The sequence below is a fragment of the Vipera berus genome (genome assembly GCF_964194415.1).
Source record: "Vipera berus genome assembly, chromosome: 1".
Classification (NCBI taxonomy): Eukaryota; Metazoa; Chordata; class Lepidosauria; order Squamata; family Viperidae; genus Vipera; species Vipera berus.
The window spans coordinates 159,916,234-159,935,772 of NC_138202.1; the positions used below are offsets into that span (position 1 = coordinate 159,916,234).

At 39.6% G+C, this 19,539-nt stretch overlaps 1 protein-coding gene across 5 annotated transcripts in view; it reads left to right on the top strand.

The window, feature by feature from the left end:
- The window catches only part of MAP3K20 (mitogen-activated protein kinase kinase kinase 20), a 125,736-nt gene that overhangs the window by 94,015 nt on the left and 12,182 nt on the right, over nt 1-19,539 (top strand). For 3 of the 5 annotated variants that reach the window (XM_081314633.1, XM_081314637.1, XM_081314638.1), the window contains one exon: nt 8,644-8,760. In XM_081314633.1, the coding sequence (XP_081170759.1) occupies nt 8,644-8,760 (117 nt within the window). Of the gene's footprint in view, nt 1-623; nt 1,823-8,643; nt 8,761-19,539 lie in introns of those variants that run through there. The other 2 variants (XM_081314635.1, XM_081314639.1) reach the window with 1 other exon arrangement.

The following is a 19,539-nucleotide window of genomic DNA, read 5'->3' on the forward strand; positions in this document are numbered from 1 at the left end:
AATTCTGCGTTCTGCTGTACAAGCAATATAGAAAATAACATAACTTTGGAACTAGGTTCTTTAAATAATTTCTGAGCAGTTGCATGATTTATTGCTTTAGTTCCTAGATTTATGGAGAGAGAAAGAGGGAGGGAGAGGGAGGGAGGGAAAGAGAACGAGAACTTATGTTTCAGCTTCCTTCCTGTACAATCAGGCCATCTTCTTCTACATGAGGGGATATAATGATGTAGAATGGTACTAGCTTAAACATTATTCAAGTTCAAGTTCCTGTTTATTCACTACTGTCTCAAACCCTGATTGGAAAACATTTTGGGAAAACACCTCTGCTAGTAACTTTAGTCTAATTCCCAATAAAATAAGAAGATTCAGATTGAGAACTAAAACACGTTTACCTAGAGCTAGAGCAAAAAAAATATTATTCATTGAATCTACTGAAAGAGCAATAATTGTTCATTTCAGCCAATTATTGGGAATTCTGCGATAGGAGTCCAGTTTTGTTCACCAGAATCTTTTCATTTGTAGGGGGAACTAAGATTCAAGAGAGGCTGTCTTCTTTGGGGTGGATGGGAGTGGGGCTTGAGACAACAATTGGCATACATTCTTCCCACTCTTTGCAACTTTAGGGTTGGTTCCCTTGATCAACAGTAGAGACTCTTCAAGGCAGAGAAAGGAGGAGGAATCAATGAAAATTTCTGTTGCATGACCTTCTACCAGCTCCACTGGAAGTCCCTTGAGAATAATGGAGAATACTGGATCCCACTCAAGTCATTCTAACTGTAAAATCTACTCTAATGTAGAAGAACCTGCCTAGAGAAACTTTATGAAAATGTCTACCATGACAACTTTACAAAGGAAAAAAGAATAATTTTTTAGAAGAGCACAGACCACTCTATTCTCCAGCAAATAGTTGAAACTATATTATTTCTGGATTGTTCACATTAGATAATTTTAGGAGGAAGGCTAAAAAAAAATAATGAAGAAAAATAAAGAGATTTTTTTTAAAAAAAGTAAGTATTTAGAACATTCTACATGATGAATTTATAGAGATCTCTGCAAAGACAAATCTTTGGCAAGTTGAAAAATGCATCCTTTAAAGCCTTGAGATGGTATCTCAAATATCTTTAAAAAAATAAAACGGGTCGATCATCTTAAATTAAGCACTCAGATTGACAGCATCCCTATACAGAATAGCATCGTCCTAACCTTCTGACCTTTGCTATCCTTCACAGAAGCTGCATCCGTGCAAGCATTAAGATGCTATAGAAGCAGCCTGTGAGATTTTTAAATATATCTTCTTGCAGTCACTTAGGCGATGAAAAATCCTGAAACTCATGGGTGTTTCTTTTTAAACAATAATTTTCCTTCCTAGAATTTCTCCATCTAACCCACTGAAACCTGCTGTTTTAAAAGGGCTAGAGACACACAGCTATTCCTAGCACCTAAACAAAGTCATTATTATGCATAAATTCCACCTTACAATACTCAAAATAAAGAGAACAGCAAGCAAAGCATTTTTCTTTTATTTTTTTTAAAAATACAGCCTGTTTTAATTACATTCAAGGACCTAATTCTGCCATTCTCAGCCAAAATTGCATTAGAATTGGGATGCTTTCCCACATCTGGTGAAACTGCCTGTAGTACAGAAACCCCACAACTTAAACATACTGATGCCTCACTCTTATTTGCTTATTACCTTTAATGAAAATCTTTCCCCTAATACTATTTAAAAAATGGGAATCAATAACAACAACAACCTGCTGTTTAGCAACCTTTTCCTGCAGTGGTGCCTGCTTGGCAGCAGTCTCCCTCGACCCAAGACAGAGGCCATTGTTAAGGCTATAACACATTTACATATTTTGCAATAAAACATCAGTTATTTGCATTACTGTGTCAAGTTTTATTTGATTCTTTCACCTAAAAATGACTCATTTTCCTTTCTTGTGTTTTTTTTTTAAAAAAAGCCAAACTACTCTAAGCTTGTTTGAGAATAATCAAAAATTGCCCATTTAGCTAGAAGTCATTTTCTTTTCAAAAGGCAAATGTTATTTAATCTTTCAGCTGCTCATTGTGCCATCATAAATACTTTCTTTTCAGCACAGTTGTGGGGACTGAAATGAGCCCACTAATTGCCTCCCATTTCGACTGACATGTGGTGGTTTAGTGGAAAGGGAACACAGCAGGGAGAAGGAAATAGGAGCCTGAGAAAATGAGAGCTAATTATTTTCCCTGCCTCGTGTCAGGCTCTGTGTCAGCCTTGTTTTTACAAACTGGAAGGTTTAGCACTAAATAAAACAAACTGGCGTCATGTTTTTATGTACTGGCAGTGTCATGGAAGCAGCTGCACATCTCAAAAGACAATATAATGCCTGCGTGTTCGCATGGACACCATCTGACAGCCACCGTGAGCCACGGCTAATGAGGATATCGCAGTGGTGCCAAGTGAAAGGTGCTGAATTATGTATGATTCTTCATCAGGACGGCAAGCGTCCTGTACATCATTACGAGACATTGTTTTGCTGAAAGAGATTAAAACATTCTTAGTGCCAGACCCTGCAACCTAAACAGGCGCTGAGAGGTTATTAATGGAATTTTGAGGGAGAGTTTCTTACAGATTTCTTTTGAGTTGTGGTGGGTTTTTTTTTTTGTTTTTGTTTTTAATCTCTTCTCTCTTCTCTCTCTCTCCCTCTATTCCCCCCCCCCCTCTCGTGGGACAAAGCAGTGGTGGGTCATGACACTATATATAAAGAAGAGAAGCAAATTAAGCATACTTGTGTTCTCCCTTTTTTTTTTTGAATCTGGCATATAAAATGTAGCGTAGCAGCGTTCGCTTTAATGATAAATAACCCAGGTGCTAAGACTATAGATGCTCCTGTTCTTATTGCCTTTAAAACAGCAGCCTTCGGCAACTGAGGTAGCTCATCACAAAGAATGCAAGGAATAACTGGGGGCCCAAATTATTAACGTGCTAATACCATGACCGGGCCTCCTTTTTTTTAAGGCTGTACACTTCTGAGGTTGTATTTTGCAATGCCCATTTGCCAACAGTTCAATTCCTGGCCCCGTGTATTTTTTTTTTTAGTTTACCATAATATAAATCTGAATTATGCTATCATACTTTCTCAGTAAAAGCTCCTGAAAGAACTCATTCCTCTTTCAAGTTATAAATGTGCTGAAACACAAACTAATTCGGTGACCCTCGACCACATTCATACCGTAGAGTTCAGCGTCTAGGTGACCGCCTTGTTAAAAAACAACAACCCAGCTTTTTTTTAAAAAAAGGTTGTCACTATTTGATAAAGGCAAGGTTAGTACAGAGGCTACTCATAATCACCTGAGGAACAATGGAAAATCCATAGGCTCCACTCAAAAGGTCATTTCTGGGAACCTGAAAGAGAACTCCTCTCAAAAAAGTTTCTTCCCCTGGCAATGAAAATAAGATATTGCGGTAAGGATAATAATAATCCAAATAAGTAATAATTTGCTGGCCTTTCTTGCCTCTACAATTAGCTGCTGGAGTTGGGCATCTCGCTCTGCTTATAGATCAGGTTTGTTTTGCCTTGCCGTGAAGCTTTGTTTCCTCCTTGCCTCCAAGAGCCATTTGCAAAGGATTGGATTCGCTTCATGTGATTCAAAGCTTTGTGGTGCTTTTCAGTGGGAGTACACTTGTCTCACTTCTATAGGGTCTATCCAGTTCCTTTGTATTTTAAAGAGCATCCTTCTTACCCCCAGTGCTGTGAGCTGCTCTTCAGAGCACTAAATCACAGGATCAGGATTGGCGATTGCAATTAGAGCTGTGCACCCCTCCAAAATGATTCAGAAGTACCTCCAATCGTGCATGAGCTATTCATTAAAGCAGCTTTGTCTTCTGAGTGAGCCCAATAATAGATGCCACTGCTTTAAGTACTCCTCAAATGAGTTGATTCCCACCAGAGAGGTTCGTGCTCATGTAAGGTCCAAGGCCCTTCTTCCCAATATTTGCAAAGCATGTACAGTTCTACTTCCACTAAATTCCTGAAATACAATTTACAGTGAATTCCTAAATATTAATGCATTTTCTCAGTAATGTTTAAATATATGATATCACTATCATCTTCATCGGGGTTACTTTGCCTTTTCTATTTTGTGACTTATGGGGAAAGTCATGATGGATGAAAGATTGTTTAAAATGGGAAGATGGAACAGTCTCGGGCCAGTAGACAATTTCTGTATTTCCAGAAGAAAAGCGTACTTCTTCCAGGGCAGTATTAATAGGATGTGATTGACATCAGTGACCATAATGACCAGAGTCACCAGATTCAGTGAATTATGGAAGACTGGAACTCCCTGAAATGCAATTTAGTTATCAACATGCTAGTAATGAAATGTTATTTGTAGTTATTTTTGTTAACCTAAATTAGCAAACCGAGGGGGGAGGGGGAGGAGAAAGAGAGGGAGGAAGAGAGTTTGGTCTAGTGATTAAGGCACCAGGCTAGAAAGCAAGACACTCTAGAGCAGGGGTGTCAAACTCAATTTCATTGAGGGCCGCATCAGCATTGCGGTTGCCCTCAGGGGGCCGGGTGGGTATGGCCTGGGTGGGCGTGGCCTACTGGGTAGGCGTGGCTAGAGTGCGTATGGCCTACTGGGTGGGCGTGGCCAGCTCTACATCATTTGCATCAAGGGTGCCTATGGGGGCCTGGGCAGGAGTGGGACAGATCTGAGGGTCTCTGGCAGAAGGAGGGTCTCTGGGCCAGGGCCAAGGCAGTGGGGGCCGTTCCCTCACTGTTTCCAGGATGGCTTCGCGGGCCACATGAAACCACTTCACGGGCCGGATCTGGCCCCCGGGCCTTGTGTTTGACATGTCTGCTCTAGAGACTATGAGTTCAAGTCCTGCCTTAGCTAAGAAAGCCAGCTGGCTGACTTTGGGCCATTAACTCTCTCAACCCAACCCGCTTCACAGGGTTGTTGTTGAGGAAAAATAGGAAGAGGAAAGTGTGTTGGATATGTTCACCTCCTTGAGTTATTTGTAAAAATAATAAAGGCAGGATACAAGTAAACAAATAAATAAAAAAATATATAAATTAGGGATGGGTAATCTTTATAAGCTACTCTCCCTTTACGTAAAGTAGCAGTGTTTCCCATGGGCTCATTATGTTTCAACTGCCAGAAGCTATTGCTGGATTTAAAAAAAAAATCTGGACTTATCCACATTTATCATTTCTGTGTTTGCATTTTTTTAAATCTCTGACAATATGCAGAAATGAGTACATGGAAGTTGATGTTCTTTGGCCTATTAGAACTAGAATTACGGACCAGCATAATTAGAAAATCAAGAGAGCTCATTGAAATCCAATCTTACACATTCTTAAATAGGAGTAAATTTCAGTGAAATTGGAAGACTTGGCTTTTGAGATTGTATTGCAGTACCTCCACAGTCCATTTCTGTGCTTTGACTTATGAGGACTTGCCAATTTCTCTTGTCACATATTCAAGAAATCTACATTCATCCCCCATATTTTAACTTATCTTCAGTAGTTCCATGCAAAAGATACCCTTTCTTCCTATCCAAGAAGTTTGTCATGGTGATGCCATTTGATCCCACAACAAAACATCAGCTGTAGTGTCGGTACAACATCCATCACCTGTTAGCAATAGCATGTAGCGTAAAGGTACATTTACTATTTAAAATGTGCTTTTTTCTCCACTGTATTCTACAGACCACTTTTTAAGTTTATACCACCGAGTCAGACAGCCATAACCTTTCATTTTTATACCTGAGGAAAACGAACAGAGAAACATTTCTGTATTCGTAAGTTAAAAATAGGCAAGTCTAAAATGCATATAGTTAAATCGAATACCTGTATTATACAGTTGGTCCTATCAGGCAACATACTGAAAAGCCATGAACACTGAAAAGGCCTGCTTTACACTGGCAGGATATTTTCATTTCATATCCTTGGAATATTTGTCCTTGGACTGACTCCATAAGAGGTAATGGGGCATTGCTAACTGGGGTCTAAGAGCTTTCTTTTGAGGGGAAATGGAATACCAAATCCCTTGGGTTGGGAGTTTTTTTTTCCCAAGCAGGTCTGCAGCAATGCCTGAATAATTAACCTGACTATAGCAATCCATGTTAAGATGGAATGCAGGCTGGAAGACAGGCATTAAGACGAACAAAAAATGGTGGTGGGGGGGGGAAGAAGAGGCTGTATGTATATATTTGTGAAATTTTACATGATTAGCCTAGTTCAGTTGCGAACAAAAAATGTGAATCTGTGGAAGCAGAGTAGTTGACTTGCACATGGAATGTCCACTCTAGAAGCTCGGGGGAATTACATCCAAATTAACTGAATAACAAAATGGGATTACAGGTAATCTTCACTGAACAAACGATACCTGTGCCCAGTCCCCAAGGTTACAGCCACTTGGTTGCTAGGCAGGCTGGTTACAGTTATGACCACGATGTTCTCATAATGCTTTGGAAGGCCTCAAATTTGATTTATAAGGGTTTACTGTATAAAGGCTTTCCAAAGGTTTTCCAAAGCACTGCGAGAATGGCACGGTCATAAGTGCCTAGAATGGCATAAGCAATCTAGAGAATGACCCAAATGGCCTCGTGAAGGCCTGGTTAGCCAGCCGTTGCCTTGCATAGGGGTAAGACTGGGCACACCTCATCAGCAGGGGAGGAGAATAGTGAAAGGCAGCTGGGGACAGCAGAATTGGGAGAAAGGAGGGTGGTGAAAGCGACTGGGGCTTTGAGCTGTGGCACTGGGGTGGCTGGCTGTGGCACGGGGCTTGAGGCATAACTCTTTGGTGACAGTGGCAACACGAGGAGAAAGCAGAGCTTGGGGATGGTGGCAGCTGGCTGAGACTGCTGAAGGCCCCAGGCCTCTTCCTCAGCCCCAGTACTGCCCCCCCCCACACTGCTGGCAAGGAGCGCTGTGATGTAGCACGGGCAAAAGGGCAAAGAGACAGATTGAGACAGGGATTTAAATTGAGAATTCATTAGCAAATGTTAGCTAGAATAGACTAGAGGTCTCCAAGCTTTTGGACACCAGGGACTGGTTCCACGGAGAGAGGTTTTCTGCAGACTGTAGGGGGCGTGGTTTCATGTACTGCCTGCATCCCGTGGATGGGGCTTTGCTTGTTTGTGCGGCCTGGTTTCTGACATGCTGTGACCCAATGCCGGTCCACGGACTGGGGGTTGGGGACCCCTGAGCTAGAATATATAATGCAAGAAGGAGTATACATCTGAAATTTAATACATCAAAGACCAGATAGTGTTTGAGACTGAAAGTAACGTGAATAACTGTTAGTCATACATAAATGCAAACTCCACCCCCCAAAAGCAAGTACCTGTTTTGTGACCTTGATGGAACCTTACTAAAGATGGGGAAATGGATGAGAAGATTTAAGAGATGCATATTCTGGTAGAAAAATGGTGAGCAGGGTGCAACTGTTAGCAGAGATAGAATGTGTCAAAACAAATCAGAAATGGTTATGTATAGTATAATACCATGCCTCTAGTCACATTCTTACATGGAACTGGGTGCGAGAAGAAACATAAAGGTATCTTGAATGCAGTGGGAATGGAGTACTTTCAAGATGTGGGGAACAAAGAAGAAATAACATGGTGATTTGTTTAACAATTGTGAATAATTTAAAACCTAGAAAAACAGATCTCATCATATAGGTGCCTCAACTTACAACCACAATGACTTACAACTGGGTTTTCAGTCCCAACTCTGGTCAATATATTCTTTTTGGGCACTTTGTATAACATAATAGCATGAAGATGTATATATGTTTGTAAAAAAACAACACCTATTATTTCAGAAATGCCAAAATATAGATTGTTCTCAATCTCTAGGGAAGTGCATTTCCAATATAAAGATTTGGTGCTTAAAACTTGTTTTTCGGAGAATTGCTTCTTCCATTTTTCTTCCTGCCTCACAGCACCGGGATTTTAGAAGGGAATCTAAATTCCATCCCTCAGTTATTTATAAATCAAATTTGTATAGCGTTCCATCCCACAAAAAGTGACTCTGGGTGGCATGGAACAAGTAACAAAATAAAAAATAATCATTATTAAATTATTAAAAAGAAGAGAGTGGATGTTAACTACAATACTTGCCTTCAGAAGTTGTGGGTGCTCCAACACTGGAGGTTTTTAAGAGAGTGGACAACCATTTGTCTGAAATGCTATTGGGTTTCCTATTTGAGCAGGAGGTTGGACTAGAAAATCTCCAAGGTCCTTTCCAATTCTGTTATTCTGCTAATAATGGAGATATTTTGTAATGTTACCAGCCCTCTGGGACCCCCCAGATCTGATGACATTGCTGCATTTTGGGTTTTGTACCTTTCACTGGAAGAGAAACGCACTTGGGAAATGGTGATGTAGCCACTTATGCTATTCCAGAGACCAGCCAATGGTGGTTTAGCTTAAACAATTCTTAAGCCTCTTCTCATGTGACAGAAACTCAAATAACTTTTGCTTTTCAGGCTACTTTTTATTGTTTCATCATCAAAGTTCAGTTCTATATACTTATTCATAAAAACATGTGTAATTACTAATGTGGAGGTGATGGCTGGAAAGAAGGGAGAAGCTTTCTATTCATAGCAGAGCCCATTGCAATTTAATATTTTGTATTTTCTTTCCAAAACTAGGATTGCAAATGGAAAATGTATATGGAGATGGATGGGGACGAAATTGCAATAACTTATATAAAAGATGTGACATTTAACACTAATCTACCTGATGTCGAGATTTTAAAAATGACAAAGGTAAGTTTGTAGTTATGGTGATGTTTTTATGATTGTCTTTGGGTCCACCAAAAGTATTAAAATACCAGAGCAGCAGACTCTCTTTATCCATAGCCCTTGTTTCCTCATCCAGCCCTATCCTTGCACCTCCTGAGAGTCTTGGAACAAATTAGCCATTGTTTGAAATTCTTTCTGAGCTTCCAGGCCCATCTTCCCTGAGCTTGCTGACATACTCACTGAATTGGGAGGATAAAGTTGCTCTTTCTGCTTCTAGGTTCCACTACCTCCAGGAAAGTTTCCCCTGGACTATTACTGTTTTTTCCCCAAAGTAAGACCTACCCCCAAAATAAGCCATAGCTTGATTTTTGAGGGTGGACCTAATATAAGCCCTACCCCAAAATAAGCCCTACTTTTCAGGCAAGGAACACATTTAAAAATGAAGCTAGGGTGGGGGTGGGGGTGGATCTGCCCCATTCGCCTTGCACCCATTTACCTTGCAGCCATGTCTCTCCTCGCCGGCCTACTTCTTCTGCGGCGTCTTCTGCCGCCAGGCCTGCATTTCTCAGTCACAGGCCTTTCCAGAAAGCCTCTGCAGCCAAGGACTGAGCTATGGATTCACTCCATAGCTTGGTATTCAACTGCACAGGCCTTCCGGAAAGGCCTGACTGCGAAATGCAGGCTGGAATGCAGCTGCAGAATGAAGCTGCTCCTTCGGCCCCAGAAGAAGTGGACCAGCTGGGCAGTGCTGGAGGTGCCAGAGGTGAGTATAAAAGACGCACCCTGAAAATAAGACCTGGTGCCTCTTTTGGAGGCCAAAAAAAAAATAAAATCAGACCCGGTCTTATTTTCGGGGAAACATGGTATCTGTTTAGATTTAGAAGAAATACAAAATCTAAGCTATAAACACCAAACTAAGTTAAGAAACACAGTTAAATGGAACACTGCTTAAATGTTTTTTTAAAAAAAAAGAAAAAGAAAAAAGGGAAAAACCCAAACCCCCAAATAGAAATAAAAATTAAAAATTTACCTTATATATTAAGCTGATCAATTATCATTTGTTTAGTAATCAATAGTATAATATAAACAAATGAAAATGTAGTGTAAAATATAAAATTTCTGACAAAGTAATACATATTGCGTCATCCATTGATGCCTTTTCCAAGATGGATAAAATATACATTTTCAAAAGCAATTCCTTAACATCTGGAATAATATCATTTCCCCAATTTCTCAGTATAATTTTGTTAGCCATCTCCTTAGGCCTGATACAGCCATGTGTCCTAATAAGCAGATTCCCACATTTTATTTTATTTTATTTATTTATTTATTTATTTATTGATGGGATTTATATCCCGCCCTATCTCCCGAAGGACTCAGGGCGGCTAACAACAAAACATATAATAAGTACAGAAATCAAGATAAAAATAAAATTGAGAACATCTGTGCAATAAATTAAAATTAGAGAATTTAAAAAATAAATTAAAAATACTAAATATAAATTAATTAAAATGCCTGTCAGTCTAGGTCAGCCTGGTGGAACAGGAGTGTTTTGAGGCCGCGGCGAAAGGATTGGAGGTTTTGGGCCATCCGAAGCTCAGGGGGGAGCTGATTCCATAGGGCTGGCGCTCCCACAGAGAAGGCCCTCCCCCTGGGGGTCGCCAGCCGACATTGCCTAGCTGACGGTACCCTGAGGAGGCCTTCTCTGTGTGAGCGTACTGGACGATGGGAATTTGTTCCCGGCAGCAGATGGTCCTGCAAGTATCCCGGACCTAAGCCATGTAGGGCTTTAAAGGTAAGTACCAGCACCTTAAATCTCACCCGGAGGGCAACTGGTAGCCAATGCAGCTCACGCAGGAGGGGTGTAATATGGGAGTATCGGGGAGCTCCCATCACAACCCGTGCAGCTGCATTCTGCACCAGCTGAAGCCTCCGGGTGGTCTTCAAGGGCAGCCCCATGTACAGAGCATTACAGTAATCAATATGGGAGGTAACGAGTGCGTGGGTGACTGTACGTAGGGCATCTCGGTCCAAAAAGGGGCGCAATTGGTATATTAGACGAATCTGTGCAAATGCCCCCCTAGCCACGGCTCCAATATGATCTTCAAAACTGAGTCGTGAATCTAGGAGGACGCCCAGATTGCGTGCTCTATCAATGGGAGGTAACATCTCTCCTCCAATAGTCAGAGATGGAACCTCTTGGACTAAACGAGATGACGGTATGTACAGCCACTCAGTCTTGGCCGGGTTGAGTCGAAGCCTGTTTTCTCCCATCCAAATCTGTACCGCTTCCAGGCAACGGGACATCACATCGAGGGCATCACTGGGTTGGTTCGGGGTGGAGATGAATAGCTGGGTATCATCAGCATATTGATGATATTTCACCCCGAAGCTACGGATGATCTCTCCCAGCGGCTTCATATAGATGTTGAACAGGAGGGGCGAGAGCACCGAACCCTGAGGCACTCCACAATTAAGAGGCCTAGGGCTTGACCTCTGCCCTCCTGCCAACACCGTCTGCAAACGGTCCGAGAGGTAGGAGGAGAACCACCGCAGAACGGTGCCTCCCACTCCCAGCCCCTCAAGACGACGCAGTAAGATACCATGGTCGATGGTATCAAAAGCCGCTGATAGATCTAATAGGACCAGGACAGAGGAATAACCTCTATCTCGGGCCCGCCAGAGATCATTCACCAGCGCGACCAATGCCATCTCTGTGCTGTGCCCGGGTCTGAAACCCGATTGGTACGGATCTAGATATTCAGCTTCCTCCAGGTTCAAAGGGAGCTGTCGTGCCACCACGGTCTCAACGACCTTCGCAAGGAAGCGAAGGTTGGAGACAGGACGGAAGTTGTTTAAAACAGCTGGGTCCAGTGCCGGTTTCTTGAGGAGGGGCCTTACCACCGCCTCTTTCAAGGCAGCAGGGAAGTACCCTTCACTCAGTGAGGCATTGATAACTGCTAGGAGCCAGCCTCGTGTAACCTCCCGAGATGCATAGACTAGCCAGGAGGGACACGGGTCCAACAAACATGTGGCGGCACTTAGTTTCCCCATGATCTTGTCCACTTCATCCGGAGTCACAGGATCAAACTCTTCCCAAATGTACTCGGCCAACTTCATCGTTTTCCATTTTGGTATCATGTAAACATATTTAATATTTGCACATTTCCTCATCAATCTAGCTATATACATTAAAATCCCAGTCTAAAAAAGTATCAAATGACAACAGGATCATATCATATGGGTCAGTGCATTCTCATTTTTTTTTGTATTTCCAACAAAGAAAATCTGAAGCACATCCTTTGAAGTACATTCTTCAGGGAGTTCAATACACTGAAAATACAATGTTTTATGAAGCAATTTTAATATCAAATCTGAGGTTGATCAGCTGATACATTTTAATGTTTTAAAATGTTGGTCCCCTGGACCAACCTGTACACCTATGTGATGTTTAGTGCTTTGTCCTTGGTCCTCAGTGACAAAACCACTGAAAATGACTTGGAGGGCTTTGAATCTGAGACCAGCGATAGATGTTCCTGTTGTGAATTAGATTGTGGATTTCACTTTACTGTGTGATCCCAACAGTTCCTAACACTCTCCTTGTTTAGCAACTGCATTCTGTTCCAATAACTTGGTCATTAAATGAAATGGTCACTAAGTGAATACATGTTAGAGAGAGGGAGAGAGAGAGAGAAAATCACTGGCTGATGCTATCTTATAAAGTTTTCTTGCAGTGTCTGGCATCCAGCCAATTTTTTCCCCTTTTGTTGCCCCCTCACAGAGCTGAGAGATTGCTCAAACAAGCTATCTTTTCCGGAGTTGCGCTGTGCATCCCTAAAAAGTGCTAACTACAAGCTCAGCTCTGTGACCTTAATTAGTTCATTAGAACCCTCTGGCCAGCTGGTGCTGCTGCCTGACTAGACCTTAATCAGTTTCACACTGAGAACTTTTGTCGTCAGGTGCATGAAATTTGGTCATAAATGCACTCACTGGTCAGAAAAAGAAATACCATTTATTACTGTCATATTTGGGAATGGTTACTAACCAAGGTGGTCTCTGAAAGAAAAGTAGCTGAATTGTGTCACTGCAGGGATGTTCTGGAAGCTGGTGACCACAGAGGTACATGTCTGCCAAGCCTGTGGAGTAGGAGGGTGGAATTTGGCTATGTATTCCCTGGTGATGGTTGATGTGACTGAAGAAATTAATTCTCCATTTGTGACCTGATGGGACAATTTATTTATTTTTTAAAATTAAAATCATTCAGCTTTTAAAAAGACAGCCACAGCCATAATTTTGCCATGAATAACATTATAAAAACAGTTTGAAGCTTTTTAAAAATAAAGTTAGAGAATGTTAATGCTAAATGTCCCTTTAAATAATCACAAATAATCACAAGCTTTTGCTACCTTCTGACTCAGATTAAAATTCTAGTTACTGAAAGAAACTGTGGCTTCAGAAACATTCCACCAGTTATTAGCTGTAAATGATAACAAGGGAAAATATCTTATTAAAAATTGCCCCAGAAAAAAGTGTATAAATTACAAGGGACAAATACATACACATACACAGTAACCAATTTGATGAAGCTAGCTAAGAAGGTATTTCACATTCTACTCCAATATTTTGTGTTTAAGAGGTAAGAAGAATGTGGTATGGTTGCAGCTGGAGTAGTATTTAATTATTTAGTTATTCAGTTATTTGCCTAAAGCTAAGGCCTAAGGCTTTCTTCAAAATGGCAGAAGAAATTTGTATACAAGATATGTGGAGAGAAATAAATCTTAAGATATCCCAATACACATTTTATTCAAGCCACAAATAATGATCTAGAATTGATATGATGTGGATATCCCCTTAATTAAGAAGGGATATACAAGAAATCGAGATAGAAACTAACATATGGACGGACCATAATCCGATAAAGATAACCTGGAGAGGAACAAAGAAAAAAGCATGATGGACCTTAAACCAATTCTTATTGAAAGAGAAAGAATTTATACAAAAAGCTGTAAGGGAAATGGATTTTTTCTTCAAATAAAATAAGAAAGAAGATATATCAATCCAAAATGTCTGGCTTACAGCTAAAGCATATTTTAGAGGAGTAGCCATAACCTATATGGCAAAAAAGATGAAAGACAACAACAAATTAAGCTTAAAGAAGAACTTACAAAACTAGAATTAGAACTACAAAGAGACCCACAAAAGAAAACCTAAAAAACAAATGGAGATAATAAAACACAAATTAAATCTAATAGAAGCTGAAGAAATGGCTCAACAAATTAAAAAAGTAAAACAAAACTTTTTTGAAAATGCCAATAAGCAGGGAGATGGTTGGCTTATAAACCGAAAAAAGAAAGAGAGAAGAAATTAATAAACTACAAGATGTAAGAGGCTATGTCAAAATGATGCAGTAAAAATAATTAAACAATTTTATGAAACACTTTATAATACAGAAGAAATTCCTCAGGAAAAAAATAAGGTAATATTTAGAAAATGCTGTTACCAAAAAATCTCAGAGAATTTCAAAAATATGCTATATGGAAAAATAACAGTGATGGAGTTGACAGAAGCTATAAAAAGATAAAACAATTATAAGACACCAGGCCCAGATGGGCTACCGGCAGAATTTTACAAATGTTTACAACATACATTAATTTTACCAATGCAAGAAGTGTGCAATTAGGTATTACTAAAAGCCAAATTACCAAATACATGGATAGATGCCAATATTACGCTAATACCCAAAGAAGATACAGACTTGACCCTGATAAAGAACTACAGACCCAGTGGTGGGATTCAGCCAGTTTGCACCACTTCGGCAGAACCGGTAGCTAATTTTTTGTTGACCAGGCCCAGACCGGAAGCGGCATCCACACAGAGAACTGGTTGCTCACATATTTGAATCACACCACTGTAGAGACCAATATCTCTACTAAATGTGGATTATAAAATCTTTGCTTCAATAATAGAAAGACTAAAGAGATTTTTGATTGAATTTATACATTCAGACCAAAATGGATTTTTACCAAAGAGACAAATAAAGAACAATTTAAGAATAATTCTAGACACAATGGAATATTATGAAATGCACCCAGGGAAACCAATGGCTTTCATTTTTTTAGATACATAGAAAGCCTTTGATAATGTCAATTGGCAATTTATGGTTCAACAACTAAACCATATGGACTTTAGAGAAAATTTTACGAATATAATTCAAACAATTTATCATAGACAAACAGCTAAAATAATTGTGAATGGAGATTGCACGGAGAGTTTCAATATCAAAAAAGGCACAAGACAAGGATGTTCATTATCCCCACTATTATTTATCTTAACTTTGGAAGAGTTGAACAGGAATGTTAAACAGGATCCAGAAATCAAAGGAATGGAGATAAAAGATGAAAAGTACAAACTACAAGCATTCGCAGATGACCTGGTATTTATATTGGAGGATCTGTTAGAGCAGGGGTGTCAAATTGCTGGTCCATGGGCCGCATTCATCATAGCAAAACTGCGCCCACCCCATTGCCAGCAATGGCAAAAAAGTCACAATACGTCGCAACATGTCACGTGACATTGCAAGTTTGACACCCCTGCGTTAAAGACAAGTCCTAAATTATTAACAAAGATTGAAGAATTTGGAGAAGTAGCCGGACTGAAAATTAATAGAGAAAAGACTAAAGTTATAGCTAAAAATCTCAGAGATAAACAAAAAAACCAACTATCAGTAAAAACAGACCTTTAAGTAGTTAAGAAAGTTAAATACTTGGGGATATATTTAACAGCAATATGTGCAACATAAAATAAGGTAATTATGTAAAATTATTAAAACAAATAAAACTAGACTTGGAAAAATGGAAAAATCTACAACTATCAATCCTGGGAAGAATAGCGACAGTGAAGATGAATATTTTACCAAAACTACTCTTTTTATTTCAAACAATACTGATAAAAATTGACAATTTTCCCCCCGATGAATTAAATATATCGATATTGAAATTTATCTGGCAAGGGAAAAAAGTTAGAATCAGACTGAAAATGTTACAAGAAGCAAAAGAAAAAGGAGGCTTTCGCCTACCAGACTGGGTCTTGTACTATCAAGCAGCCGCACTAACATGGTTAAAAGAATGCACTAACATGGTTAAAAGAATGGATAACTCTTAGAAATAAAAGCCTATTATACCTAGAAGGGCATGACCTACAACTTGGATGGCATGCTTTCCTATGGTATGGGAAGAACAAAATTCATAAATACTTTCAAAACCACTATGTAAGAAATGCACTGCTTTTGACATGGGAAAAGGTAAAATCAAGAAGTTACATGAAAATACCAGGATGGATTTCGACAATGGAGGCGTTTGTACACCCAAACTTAATCAACTATGAGAAACGTGTGACTTATAAAGATATTTTGAATACTGATGGGAAACTACAAACCAAACAAGAACTGGAAGAACAAGGCATTGAGCTATCATGGTGGCCACAGCTGCAAATGCAAATGAGATATGAGAAAGATGCAAAAATATATTTATTTATTTATTTATTTATTTATTTATTTATTTATTTATTTATTTATTAATTAATTAATTAAATTTGTATACCGCCCTTCTCCCGAAGGACTCAGGGCGGTGAACAGGGCAATACATATCAAAAACAAGATACAAAAATTAAAAACGATTAAACAAAATGCCCACGAATAAGTTAAAACACATTAAAAGTAGGTTAAAACACATTAATAAAACTCAACCCCATCCCATATGGCTTTAAGATGCTATTTTCATTAGATGATAAATTGATTAAGAAACTGTATAGCTTTCTGTTATATTTTTAAATATGTAAGATGAACAAGTTAAAGAAACAATGATAACTTGGGCAAAAAACTGGGCACAATGTAGAGCTAGAAAAATGACAAAACCTATGGGAAACAAACTACAAAATAACAAGGGCAGCTACTTACAAAGAAAATTTATATAAAATGTTCTGTAGATGGCACTTACCACGTGCAAGATTAGCAAAATATTTTAAAATGTGTCTATCAATTTTTGGAAATGCAGACAAAATCCAGGCACGTATTATCATCTTTAGTGGACATACCCTAAAGCAGGGGTGTCAAACTCAATTTCATTGAGGGCCACATCAGCATTGTGGTTGCCCTCGGGGGGCTGGGTGGGTATGGCCAGGGTGGGCGTGGCCAGAGTGCGTATGGCCTACTGGGTGGGCATGGCCAGCTCTACATCATTGGCATCAAGGGTGCCTATGGGGGCCTGGGCAGGAGTGGGACAGATCTGGGGGTCTCTGGCAGAAGGAGGGTCTCTGGGCCAGGGCCAGGGCCAAGGCAGCGGGGACTGTTCCCTCACTGTTTCCAGGATGGCTTCGCAGGCCACATGAAACCACTTCGCGAGCCGGATCTGGCCCCCGGGCCTTGTGTTTGACATGTCTGCTCTAAAGCACAGGTGTCAAACTCGTCACGTCACGTGATGTGTCATGACGTATCATGACTTTTTTTGCATTGCCGGAGCTGGGGTGGGCATGGCCTCTGTATGATGCAACCAGCTCATGGGCCAGCAATTTGACACCCCTGCCCTAAAGCAAAGAACTATTGGTCAAAAATACATAGGTGGCTAGAAAAGATGATAGAAGCACACGTAAACTATAAACTAGAATTATTTCTTTTAGGCATGATTTCAGAAAATTATGATAAGAAATGTGTATACTTAATATTACATATATTAACAGCAGTGAGAATTATATTTGCTCAGTTCTGCAAAAATGAACAAATATCATCTGAAGAAGACATAATTAAGAAAATTTTGGACTGTGCAGAAATGGATAGGCTTACATTGAAAATGAAGGGGAAGTAAGATTCAGAATACTTTCAAACATGGGAATTTTTTTATAAATGGTTAGAAAAATGGAATAAAGGATAGGAATGGAAATTGTACTACTATTAATGTTAAACACAGAAACTCAGACGTGTTGCTTATTAAATACTAAAGATTGTTATCATAAAAAATTAATAAAATATACATAAAAAAGAAACATTCCACCAGTTATTAGCTGTAAACAGGGCTTTTTTTCTCATAGAACGCTCAGAACGGAGTTCCGGCACCTTTTTTGGATGGAACCTTGTAGAGTAGGCAAGGTGGGTTGTATGACATGTGTGAGTTCCGGCACCTTTTTCTTTTACAAAAAAAGCACTGGCTGTAAATAATAACAAGGAAAAATAACTGATTAAAAAACTGCCCCCCCAAAAAAGTGTACAAATTACAAAGGACAAACACACACACACACATACAGTAACCAATTTGGTGAAGCTAACTAAGAAGGTATTTCACATTCTACTCCAATATTTTGTCTTTAAGATGTAAGAAGAATGTGGTATGGTTGCAGGTGGAGTAATATTTATTCAATTAATCATGATAGTTTTTCCCAATAAACCCCAGATGGAATCTAGAGATGAGATAAATTGTATTCATGCACTGGGTCTTTCCTGATTCTTCATTCACAACCCCTCTACAGCTAGCTACCTATGTCTCCCCTAAAAGCTGCATCTGAAAATCCAAAGATTCCCCGTGAATGGCACAGGCTGCCTTACATGCAAGTCATACCTGACTCAAGCCTTTGTATTATCTGGAAACATCTGAAAGTGTCATGACTTTTATGACACCAGATATATATGGATTCAAAACTTGTCACAATCTTCCTGTCAGATCTGGCCTTCAAAGGAGATCATGGGATCTGTCAATCAGCGATATTAAAGTCAAGGGGAAAGTCTTATGGAAGAACAACATCAGCTTAAGGCACAGTAACAGCTACAAAGCTAACCAGCAAAACCGTTTCATGACAAATAATTTTGGAGGAGCTACTTAATTCTGTTGCTACAATTTAAACATCATTACATAAAATGCCTGTGCATTGCTGTTATCTTAACTTAGACTATCTGCAGAATTGAGCAGACGAGTGATTGAATTGAAAATGAGCCCTAAATTTAAGAAACCCTTTTTTTTTGCTTCCAGACAAGGGTGTAGATGCACATTCATGTAAATTCAGGACTGTGAATGTGTGTGTGAGAGACTATGTACTTGTCACAAGTGTCTCCAGGATTAGGGGTGAACAACTAAGCCATTATTTCAAAATTGTCTTTAGAGCTTGCTGTCTCCCAGTCATGCAGAGAAAAGAGATGGTGGAAAAAAAAAGATCTTCCTATTGACTTTAAGTTCTGACCCCATAGATTGCTTGCTTCAGGTCTGGGCATCATTTGACTCCAACAGGGTACTTTTATGGCTATCCATTCCTCTAGAGTTAAAAGGCTCCCCATCTCAGCTCTGTCTGATCCTGCTCAGAGGTTTTTTTTTCTGGCTCATGCAGTGATGCTGAGCAGGCAGGAGTCTGAGAGAAAGATCCATGATCTAAAGCCAAAGCAGGAGCAACAGCCTAATTAATAGGATGGGACATGGCTCAAAAATGAATTGCAAGAGGTGTTTCAGAGCATACAGGGATATCAGTACAGCATCTCTTTAAAGCAGCTACATCTGTCTTTGGATTTCTGTAGGATGTGGCTAGAGTTGATTTCTCTTTCTTTTAAAGACATGGCCGTTTTAAAGAGGTGATATGCTTGTTCTCTGGCATGTTTGGAACCTTCTCTTTCAAATCATGTTTGAAGCATTCAAAGCTGTACTAATTAATAGAAATTGCCTTCTGAATATTCATAACCCTTCAGAATGAGAAATTGGAAGGAGATTCTCCTTGGCCAAATTTAGATTCAAACATTTCTTTTATATACTGAAATTACAGGCCAACAGCAAT